The sequence below is a fragment of the Protomyctophum parallelum genome (genome assembly GCF_964188405.1).
Source record: "Protomyctophum parallelum genome assembly, chromosome: 12".
Taxonomy (NCBI): Eukaryota; Metazoa; Chordata; class Actinopteri; order Myctophiformes; family Myctophidae; genus Protomyctophum; species Protomyctophum parallelum.
In genome coordinates this window covers 13,134,681-13,146,900 of record NC_139712.1, presented here as the reverse complement: position 1 = coordinate 13,146,900, position 12,220 = coordinate 13,134,681, and the positions used below count along the sequence as shown (strand labels likewise).

The following is a 12,220-nucleotide window of genomic DNA, read 5'->3' as shown; positions in this document are numbered from 1 at the left end:
TTTTTGTCGACAAATGCAATTTTGGCGGACCTTGATGCCGTCGTATAATGACAGATTTTTCATTTGCTGAAAATAGCCGATCTACAAGCTCACAAAGCTTGTGAGCTTGTAGATCTGCTATTTTCAGCATGCGACCTTAAGTGTAAAAAGACTTGTCCACTAGTCCTTTCCTAACATTTTAGTCTAGTTTTTAATTAGTTGACAAAATTGTCAGTATATTTAGTTTTAGTTTTAGTCATCATAGCTTCGTTTTAATCTAATTTCCATATAATTTTCGCCAGTGAAAAAAGGTGGTCGACGAACATTTTTTGTCATAGTTATAACTTTAAAAATATAGTCGACTAAATCAACACTGCAGCCTACGTCACTGTTGCCACATGGGAAATGTGTAGCGAGAAATCACATAAATATAATAATGTATAATATCGTTGCTGTCAGGAGGAAACCATAACTCAATTTTAAAGTTTTTGATTTTTTTTTGTGGCATATTTCAGTGCTATTGAACACAACCTTTACGTCTGCGTTGTTTCAGCAGATCTATACCAGCTCACGTTGAGAGCTTGTAGATCAGCTATTGTCGTCTAAAAGTGCCCTCCTAAGGCCGGGATGTCAGCCCCTGCCCCTCGGACAGATCTCTGCCCGCCCTTGCAGGACACAGCACTATAACTGCAGTCTGTCTAACGGTTCCTTAGTCGCTTGTCTCCTCCTACTATAAGTTTTAAAGAGCGACAGTAAACTATCCTCGTCTAGTGTTGCAGCTTTGTTGACTGACTGGGGAGTCAAACATTAATTGCTCTCTCTCTCTCTCTTTCTTTCTCTCTCTCTTGCAAAGGATACCGAAGATTTAAGAAAGAAAGAAACTGGACTATATAGGCTACTCTTTGGGGTTTATGTAATACGTGCGGACTGGACCCGGACTGGACCCGGACTGGACCGGAGTACTACACGTCTACACGGGGTGTGTTTCCGACGCGATGCTGTCCCTGCTGTGAGGAGGAAGGAATGTTCTGTTTATGGTCAAACTGTGTTTAGGCTACAAATGAGGATCCGACCATTTCAAAGACAAGAAACGAAGCGACACTCCTTTTCTTTGGGCTTAATTCGTGCGAGGTGTGAACGGAGCTGGCGATGCGATCCTTTGTCTGTCTGTCTGTCTGTCTGTTTCTCCGTGAGGACCGTCTGTGATGTCTGTGTTGTTCTTAAGTTCTTAACGCAGCTGTCAGAATGCCACGTTGATCACTTGATCACGTTGAACTCAGACTAACTTCCTCCCACTGAACCCTCACCCCTAAAGCACAGCAAAACAACAGACTAACAACAGACTAACATTCTCCCACTAAACCCTAAACCCTAAACCACAGCAAAACAACAGACTAACAACCCTAAACCACAGCAAAACAACAGACTAACAACAGACTAACATTCTCCCACTAAACCCTAAACCACAGCAAAACAACAGACTAACTAACAACAGACTAACTTCCTCCCACTAAACCCTCACCCCTAAACCACAGCAAAACAACAGTAAAAGTTGCGATATTTTCCTTTTCCTTTTGTCGTACAGTACAGTGAGTTGGCAGTTAGACTTTGAAGTGTCAATATTGCAGCAGGAAGGAAGACAGACTGCTGGACTAAACGGACCGCAGTCTGTCTGATCCAGAACCACAGGATGCAGTTCTGCTCCAGAATGCTGGACTAAACTAAACCAGTCTGGACTTATAGTTCTGCTTCATGTCCAGGCCTCCAGAACCTTCAGAATGCTGGACTAATGTAACATTCTTCATGGACAGACACATGCAGACTTAAGACCTGACCAGAACCAAAACCAGCTGGTCGTTCTAGACTATATTCTTCATGGACAGACGCCTCCAGAACCTCCAGACCTCCAGAACCACAGGTCACAACAAGGGGTTCTCCTTCATGGCATCGTCCGTGTTCGAAGGCTCGTCTGTGGCCAACATGTTCGTGAAGGACTGCTGGGTGAACGGCATCCGGAGGCTGGTCATCGGCCAGCGACCCGAGCAGGGAGCCGGGGCGTCTTCTGGGGGCTCAGGGGGGTCCGGGGGGTCCGCTGGGTCTTCTGGGGGGTCCGAAGAGGACTTCTATGAGATCCGGACGGAGTGGTCTGACAGGAACATCCTCTATCTGCATCGGAGCTCCTCTGACCTGGGAAGACTGTTCAGGAGACTAATGGAGTCCTTCCCTGAAGACCGGAGAGAGCTGTCCACGTGTCCTCTGATAGAAGGTCATTATTATTATTATTATTATTATTATTATTATTATTATTATTATTATTATTATTATTATTCATAATTCTCCAAGAAGAATCTATTCATAATCCAGAATCCCTCCCCATGCAGTCATGAGTTAGCAGTTTGAATGAATGCACAATTATGTGCAGGATGTAGTTTGTATAGATGTGACTGGACTTAATTGAACCCATTCTGACCTGAGATCAGATTCATACGAGGTTTCCACTGGACACACACTGGTCTGATTAACCCATTCTGACCTGATATCAGATTCTAAAAATGTCAGTCGTTCTTCGATTTTTTAAAAATAGCAGATCTACAAGCTCATAGCGCGCCACCGAGTGGCGCGCTATGAGCTTGTAGATCTGCTATTTTTCAATAGCTAAAGCATAACATGATGCTAACACCAAAATGGGTTCCCGTTCAGAATGGGTTAAAGGACCACTTCAACCTTCATATAATAGGTCCTCACTAATAATCATGATACAATGGCACGATTTTTTCCTACTCAGTCTGTGTCTCATAGGACGGCTGTGGGTAGTTTAGAAACCGTCTTCCAGTGACATCATCATTAGGCATATATATATTTTTTTTTAAACAAGATCTTTTTTACAAAAATGTTTAGATTTTCATTATCGTGAGAACGATGGCTTCCATTTTCGCATTGCAACTTTTCAGGACTAGAAAGCCTGCAGTTTCTATTAGCTTGTATTCCCCATCAATGATGTCACTGGAAGACGGTTTCTGAACTGCCCACAGCCCTCCTATGAGACACAGACCGAGTAGAAAAAAGAATTGTGCCATTTTTTTCAAGATAATTAGTGAGGACCTATTATATGAAGATAGGTTGAAAAGTGGTGAAGTGGTCCTTTAAAAGAAAAAACATATGTCTCACACTGCATGCCAGTGTGTCAGTGATCACCCTCCCCTGTGTCAGTGACCACCCTCCCCTGTGTCAGTTAGTTTTATTCATAGTCTCTTGAATAGTTTTCCTTTTAGTTTTAGTCACATTTTAGTCACCAGGAATGTCTCAGTGTTAGTCTAGTTTTAGTCGACTAAATATCATAAGATTTTAGTCGACTAAATCTACAGCTGATTTAGTCGACTAAAATTTATTTTGGCGGGCCTTGATGCCGTTGTAATGACTGATTTTACACTTGCTGAAAATAGCAGATCTACAAGCACACAGCGAGTCGTTGTTTTCTGCAAGACATTACTCTATAAGCCATATCTCCAAAGCTGAGGGTCAAACTAAACAACCAATATGTCAATTTGAAGCTACGATTCCCTGGGACGTCTAATCTGTCTTTCTGGTCTCCATCTGAAAAGTTTGTGAACAACAGTTAGACGGGCTAAGGACTATTATCTCTCTCTCTCTCTTTCTCTCTTTCTCTCTCTCTCTCTCTCTCTCCAGTGATGGATCGCTGCCCCCCCCCCCACCCCCCCTGGGGTTTAGTAATTCTCACCTCGGCTCAATATTTCATTTACATCCTCCTGGCTAAACGGACGCTCGGACAGGAAGTCCAGCTAGAAAAGAACTGTCACCTCCCCTCAACAAACGCTCTCTCTCTCTCTCTCTCTCTCTCTCTCTCTCTCTCTCTCTCTCTCTCTGCTGGCCCCCTCGGTCGCTCATGTTTTCCTGTTTCGGTGCGGTAACCCACGGCAACGAGTGAGGCGCGCAGAACTTTCACACTGATGTCATGATGAGAGGGAGAGGGTGATAAACACACTGGACAACGCTCCACACGTCCCAGACTCTTCTCCCTTCTCTAAAACACCCTGGACAACGCTCCACACGTCCCAGACTCTTCTCCCTTCTCTAAAACACCCTGGACAACGCTCCACACGTCCCAGACTCTTCTCCCTTCTCTAAAACACCCTGGACAACGCTCCACACGTCCCAGACTCTTCTCCCTTCTCTAAAACACCCTGGACAACGCTCCACACGTCCCTGACTCTTCTCCCTTCTCTAAAACACCCTGGACAACGCTCCACACGTCCCAGACTCTTCTCCCTTCTCTAAAACACCCTGGACAGGCTCAAATTTCACTAAACCAAAGTTGTGTTTGTTTGTTGTTTTGTTTCAGGACTGGTGAAGATCAAAGAGGCCGGCGACATCGAGATGAAGCTAAACGAAGTGGAGAGGCTTCTGAAGAACGCCATCACCATGCCATGGAAGGTTATTATCATCACCACGGTTATATTAGAACGCCATCACCATGCCATGGAAGGTTATTATCGTCACCACGGTTATATTAGAACGTTATCACCATGCCATGGAAGGTTATTATCATCACCACGGTTATATTAGAACGCCATCACCATGCCATGGAAGGTTATTATCATCACCACGGTTATATTAGAGCCTTATCACCATGCCATGGAAGGTTATTATCATCACCACGGTTATATTAGAACGCCATCACCATGCCATGGAAGGTTATTATCATCACCACGGTTATATTAGAACGCCATCACCATGCCATGGAAGGTTATTATCATCACCACGGTTATATTAGAACGCCATCACCATGCCATGGAAGGTTATTATCGTCACCACGGTTATATTAGAACGCCATCACCATGCCATGGAAGGTTATTATCATCACCACGGTTATATTAGAACGTTATCACCATGCCATGGAAGGTTATTATCATCACCACGGTCATATTAGAACGCCATCACCATGCCATGGAAGGTTATTATCGTCACCACGGTTATATTAGAACGTTATCGCCATGCCATGGAAGGTTATTATCATCACCACGGTTATATTAGAGCCTTATCACCATGCCATGGAAGGTTATTATCATCACCACGGTTACATTAGAACGTTATCACCATGCCATGGAAGGTTATTATCATCACCACGGTTATATTAGAACGTTATCGCCATGTCATAGATAGAAGGTTATTTTTATCACCACGGTTATATTAGAGCCTTATCACCATCACCATGCCATAGATAGAAGGTTATTTTTATCACCATGGTTATATTAGAACGTTATCACCATGCCATAGATAGATTATTTTTATCACCATGATTATATTAGAACGTTATCACCATGCCATAGATAGGTTATTTTTATCACCATGGTTATATTAGAACGTTATCACCATGCCATTATTATCACTACTATCACCATTAGAATGTTATCAGTCATTACGACGGCATCAAGGCCCGCCAAAATACATTTTAGTCGACTAAATCAACTGTCGACTAACACTAAAACATTCCGGGTGAAACTAAATGGAAGCTATTCAAGAAACTATGACTAAAACTAAAATCAAAATTTGCCAAAAACAACACTGCCTCCTCCCCAGTATTCCAGGTCTAAATGGGTGTTACTCTGTAAACCCTCCCCAGTATTCCAGGTCTAAATGGGTGTTACTCTGTAAACCCTCCCCAGTATTCCAGGTCTATATGGGTGTCACTCTGTAAACCCTCCCCAGTATTCCAGGTCTAAATGGGTGTCACTCTGTAAACCCTCCCCAGTATTCCAGGTCTAAATGGGTGTTACTCTCTAAACCCTCCCCAGTATTCCAGGTCTAAATGGGTGTTACTCTGTAAACCCTCCCCAGTATTCCAGGTCTAAATCGGTGTCACTCTGTAAACCCTCCCCAGTATTCCAGGTCTAAATGGGTGTCACTCTGTAAACCCTCCCCAGTATTCCAGGTCTAAATGGGTGTTACTCTCTAAACCCTCCCCAGTATTCCAGGTCTAAATCGGTGTTACTCTGTAAACCCTCCCCCAGTATTCCAGGTCTAAATGGGTGTCACTCTGTAAACCCTCCCCAGTATTCCAGGTCTAAATGGGTGTTACTCTGTAAACCCTCCCCAGTATTCCAGGTCTAAATGGGTGTTACTCTGTAAACCCTCCCCAGTATTCCAGGTCTAAATGGGTGTCACTCTGTAAACCCTCCCCAGTATTCCAGGTCTAAATGGGTGTTACTCTCTAAACCCTCCCCAGTATTCCAGGTCTAAATGGGTGTTACTCTGTAAACCCTCCCCAGTATTCCAGGTCTAAATCGGTGTTACTCTGTAAACCCTCCCCCAGTATTCCAGGTCTAAATGGGTGTCACTCTGTAAACCCTCCCCAGTATTCCAGGTCTAAATGGGTGTTACTCTGTAAACCCTCCCCCAGTATTCCAGGTCTAAATGGGTGTCACTCTGTAAACCCTCCCCAGTATTCCAGGTCTAAATGGGTGTTACTCTGTAAACCCTCCCCAGTATTCCAGGTCTAAATGGGTGTTGCTCTGTAAACCCTCCCCAGTATTCCAGGTCTAAATGGGTGTTACTCTGTAAACCCTCCCCAGTATTCCAGGTCGGAGGTGATGCTGACGTTCTTCGAGCGGTCTCCGCTGGACCAGCTGCTGCGGAACGACAAGGTCCACCGAATCCAGCCCTGCTTCCAGAGTCCAGTCCAGATCTCAGGTAGTGAATCCAGCCCTGCTTCCAGAGTCCAGTCCAGATCTCAGGTAGTGAATCCAGCCCTGCTTCCAGAGTCCGGTCCAGATCTCAGGTAGTGAATCCAGCCCTGCTTCCAGAGGCTACCCGCCCCTCTAGACCAGAAAGCACGCTGGCTGGGCCAGGCTACCCGCCCCTCTAGACCAGAAAGCACGCTGGCTGGGCCAGGCTACCACCCGCCCCTCTAGACCAGAAAGCACGCTGGCTGGGCCAGGCTACCCGCCCCTCTAGACCAGAAAGCACGCTGGCTGGGCCAGGCTACCCGCCGCTCTAGACCCGAAAGCACACTGGTTGGGCCGGGCTACCCGCCCCTCTAGACCAGAAAGCACACTGTCTGGGCCAGGCTACCCGCCTCTCTAGACCAGAAAGCATGCTGTCCGGGCCAGGCTACCCGCCTCTCTAGACCAGAAAGCATGCTGGCTGGGCCAGGCTACCCGCCCCTCTAGACCAGAAAGCACGCTGGCTGCTCCAGGCTACCCGCCCCTCTAGACCAGAAAGCACGCTGGCTGCTCCAGGCTACCCTCCCCTCTAGACCAGAAAGCACGCTGGCTGCTCCAGGCTACCCGCCCCTCTAGACCAGAAAGCATGCTGGCTGCTCCAGGCTACCCGCCCCTCTAGACCAGAAAGCTCCCTGGCTGGGCCAGGCTACCCGCCCCTCTAGACCAGAAAGCACGCTGGCTGTGCTTTCTGGTATTAAATAATTAAGAGTTCAAATGATCATCATTGCAGCAGCATCCATCCATCCATCTTCAACCGCTTATCCGTAGTCGGGTCGCGGGGGCAACAGCTCCACTTCCCTCTCCAGAGCAACATTAGTGACTTCCTCCTGGGAGATCCGGAGACGTTCCAAGGCCAGGGAGGCCCCCCGAGAGGCATCCTAACCAGATGCCCGAACCACCTCAGCTGGCTCCTTTCCAGGCGAAGAAGCAGTGACTCTATACTGAACTTCTCACCCTATCTCTCTAAGGGAGAGCATGCCAGCCACCCGTCGGAGAAATACCGCCCCCTGCTGCTCCGATTCGCCGATTTAGCATCACGTGTGACTATGATTGAAGTGATTGGTCATGTGTCTTTACAGAGATAATGTATGAGCGATGTGATTGGTCGGTTGTGTCTTTCAGAGATCATGTGATTGGTCGGTTGTGTCTTTCAGAGATCATGCGCTCCAACGGGTTCTGTCTGGCCAACACAGAGACCATCGTCTTCGACGACGTCCTGAGACCGCCGTCCACAGACTCCACAGAAAACACGTGAGTGGCGTCATCGTCTTCATCATTATCATCATCACTTATTTAACCCATTCTGACCTGAGATCAGATTCTAAAAATGTCTGTTTGAAAATGACAGTTTTTCCGAAAAAGCTATGTTTCTATGTCAGTCGTTCTTCGATTTTTCCAAAAATAGCAGACCTACAAGCTCGTAGATCTAGCTATTTTTTTGGTTTTGTTATCAAATGTTTTTTTATTTTAGACAAAAAATCACAATAGAACATGTTAACATCATGAATGAAATAAAGAAAACCCATCCCTCCCCCCGGGACCAAAGATGTCACAAATTGTCAGGACTCCTACCACTGTGCAATAAGGAAAAATAAATAAATAATAATGACTAAATCATGTCCTTAAACAAATCTGCAATATCAGACCAAATATCAATGTTTTCTTTTTTCGCTCTGTGCAATCTTGCTGTAGACAATTCCATATAGATGATATCTAGAAAGGTCAAAGCCCATTGGCGAAACGTCAATGTATGAGGTGGTTTCCAGTGCGAAGCAACCATCTTCTTTGCGGCCGTTACGCCAGCAAAGAAGACACGAATACGGGTATTATTTAATGGCAATTGGGATACATTGTTTAATACTGTAAGAATAGAGATGGGGAGGGTGTAATGTTAACTTGTAGAATAATTGAAAGATTAGCAGCAACCAAATTCCAAAATGTGAGGACACTCGGACACTCCCACACCATATGAAAGAATGTACCTATGGTGTTCGGAGTGCAGAAAGTGCAGTTGTGATTATTTAAAATCCACATAGCACACAATCTACGGGGGGTTAAGTATGTCCGATGAACAACATTTAGATGAATTTGTTGATGATCAGGATTCCTAGAAGACAGGACAACATTAGACCACACTGTATCCCAGCTCCAATCTGGATCTAGATTTGGTATGTCATTCCTCCATACAGTATCGACAGGCAAGGTCCCATAACTAGATTATAATAAATAATCATACAATATGGAAACAAAACCTCTTGACCTAACATCACAGATAAGTCTATGCAAAGGGTGCATTGCAACGGTGGTCTGCCATGGAACTCCATAAGTCCTCATGGCAGTTCTCAGTTGTAAATAGAAAAAGAAAGAGTTACCAGGCAAGTTAAAAATATCACATAAATTCTGGAAAGAACGTAAACCATTGACGTCAAATAAATCAGATATCAAATAAAATAAAATAGTATGAATCTCCTTGGAACTCCATCTGGGAAAACGAATAGGACGATTATCTAAAAGCAAACCGTCATTGTTGAACACTGGGGAAAGCAAATTCCATTTCAAATCAATCTTGCACACTTTTCCAGCCGCTCTCCACACTGTTACTAACTGTGAAATGACTAGCCCAAAGCGAACTTTGCATTGACTATTCGATTTGTTTGAGATCTAGCTATTTTTCAATAGCAAAAGCATAGCATAATGCTGACACCAAAAGGGGTTCCCTGCACCCAAAATGGGTTAACCCATTTAGACCTGAGGAAGGTTTTCTGAAAACCCCTCATGTTTCTACATCAGTGGTTTGTCGACCTTTTTCATGTCAAGGAACCCCAGAATGATATGTTTGTAATCGGCCCGCCGGCCGCTGACCCCCATCAATTTTTCTTTCTTTTTTTAAGATATTATTTTGCGGCTTACGCCTTTTATTGGTTTTTGAAGGGACAGACAGTAGGCTGACAGGAAACGGGAGAGAGATGGGGGGGATGACATGCAGTAAAGGCCATGTCGGGCTCGGGAGTCGAACCCGCGGCACACTGCGACTGGATCACCAGTCGGGTGCCCAGACGGTTACGCCACCGCCTGGGCCGACCCCCATCAATTTAACGATACAGAGACACCTCCCAGACAATAACACAGAGACAGCTTGTTTATTTCTTTTCACAACGCTTATAGTAGACGATATTAAGATCACCCCATGTTATTCTCCATAGAGAAATGACTTCCATGAACCAGGGGAATCGAAGGGATGAGCGAGTTACGTCAGGACTTCGGTGCTCTGACTATAATACAACATATTGCAATTATTTTAAAATGACTTTCTGTTCTTTTTTTCACCTAAAAAACATCATCATTGATGTTCATGATGAGAGAAGGAACTGGCAGAGGAGAATCACATGACTGACTGCTGCTGAAACGCCTTGAAGCCAGCTCAACTCATTCCTTATTCCTATAGTCTAGTCACACTCAGTGCCGTGAGTCATGGCCTTGTGACCGCCTCTCCTTTGAGAAGGACTTTTCTGTTGTTGTGTGAACGCCTCTCGCTGTGTGAACGCCTCTTGTTGTGTGAACGCCTCTTGTTGTGTGAACGCCTCTCGTTGTGTGAACGCCTCTCGTTGTGTGAACGCCTCTCGCTGTGTGAACGCCTCTCGTTGTGTGAACGCCTCTCGTTGTGTGAACGCCTCTCGCTGTGTGAACGCCTCTCGTTGTGTGAACGCCTCTCGCTATGTGAACGCCTCTCGCTGTGTGAACGCCTCTCGTAGTGTGAACGCCTCTCGCTGTGTGAACGCCTCTCGTAGTGTGAACGCCTCTCGTTGTGTGAACGCCTCTCGCTGTGTGAACGCCTCTCGTAGTGTGAACGCCTCTCATTGTGTGAACGCCTCTCGTTGTGTGAACGCCTCTCGTAGTGTGAACGCCTCTCGCTGTGTGAACGCCTCTCGTAGTGTGAACGCCTCTCGCTGTGTGAACGCCTCTCGTTGTGTGAACGCCTCTCGCTGTGTGAACGCCTCTCGTTGTGTGAACGCCTCTCGTTGTGTGAACGCCTCTCGTTGTGTGAACGCCTCTCGTAGTGTGAACGCCTCTCGTTGTGTGAACGCGTCTCGTTGTGTGAACGCCTCTCGTTGTGTGAACGCCTCTCGTTGTGTGAACGCCTCTCGTTGTGTGAACGCCTCTCGTTGTGTGAACGCCTCTCGTTGTGTGAACGCCTCTCGCTGTGTGAACGCCTCTCGTTGTGTGAACGCCTCTCGTTGTGTGAACGCCTCTCGTTGTGTGAACGCCTCTCGTTGTGTGAACGCCTCTCGTTGTGTGAACGCCTCTCGCTGTGTGAACGCCTCTCGTTGTGTGAACGCCTCTCTTTGTGTCAACGCCTCTCGTTGTGTGAACGCCTCTCGTTGTGTGAACGCCTCTCGCTGTGTGAACGCCTCTCGTTGTGTGAACGCCTCTCCTCTCATTGTGGTAACGCCTCTCATTGTGTGAACTCCTCTCATTGTGTGAACGCCTCTCGTTGTGTGAACGCAGCGGGAGAGAAAATTCCTTGACCATTGACTGACCACTCCCAGCACCTCAGGAAGTGTCTCTGTACTGCTTCCTCCCCCCCACCCCCACCCCCACCCCCCCGTGTGTGTGTGTGTGTGTGTGTGTGTGTGTGTGTGCATGTGCGGCATGTGCGTGTGTGTGTGGAAGGAGGAAGCAGAGGATGGCCTCTTGTTATTACACAACTAGGGCCAAAACTGTACATGATGACGTCATCATCACTGACTCACAGTTAGTAGAAATATGCCAGGCATCCATATGAGCTGAACTGGGTGCGTGCGTGCGTGTGTGCGTGTGTGTGTGGGCGTGCGTGCGGTCGTGCGTGCGTGCGTGCACACATTGAATCAAGGGTCCCGGTTGGCGGTGCTGAATGTAATGGTCAATACATTGCATTAACCCATTCTGACCTGAGATCAGATTCAAAAAATTTCTTCTATGTCAGTCGCTCTTTGATTTTTCAAAAATGGCAGACCTACAAGCTCGTAGCGCACCACTCGGTGGTGCGCTATGAGCTTGTAGATCTGCTATTTTTCAATAGCTAAAGCATAACATAATGCTAACACCAAAATGGGTTCCCGTCCCTGAATGGGTTAATAATTTGGGCAGGCAGATTATTAGGGGTCCCTGGAACAACATATTTTCAGATGGGGGTCCCTGGAACAACATATTTTCAGATGGGGGTCCCTGGAACAACATATTTTCAGATGGGGGTCCCTGGAACAACATATTTTCAGATGGGGTCCCTGGAACAACATATTTTCAGATGGGGGTCCCTGGAACAACATATTTTCAGATGGGGGGTCCCTGGAACAACATATTTTCAGATGGGGGTCCGCGGTCAATTACACATCACTTTTTTCGGTCCTTGACATGAAAATGTTTGAGCACCTTATAGAGAAACATGGGGGTTTTTTTCAGAAAAAAAGATTTATTGCAATTATACAACAGTTTACCCTTAAAACTAAGAAAATCGCTGAAAA

The 12,220-nt window shown here is 46.1% G+C and overlaps 1 protein-coding gene across 1 annotated transcript in view; it reads left to right on the top strand.

Annotated features, from left to right (window-relative positions):
• The first annotated feature begins 804 nt into the window (after positions 1 to 804).
• Positions 805 to 12,220, top strand: part of pxdc1b (PX domain containing 1b) — a 12,850-nt gene continuing 1,434 nt past the window's right edge. The window contains exons 1-4 of the mRNA XM_083778660.1: positions 805 to 2,245; positions 4,340 to 4,431; positions 6,570 to 6,687; positions 7,874 to 7,970. Coding sequence (XP_083634786.1) covers positions 1,855 to 2,245; positions 4,340 to 4,431; positions 6,570 to 6,687; positions 7,874 to 7,970 — 698 coding nt within the window. The 5' untranslated portion in view covers positions 805 to 1,854. The remainder of the gene's footprint in view (positions 2,246 to 4,339; positions 4,432 to 6,569; positions 6,688 to 7,873; positions 7,971 to 12,220) is intronic.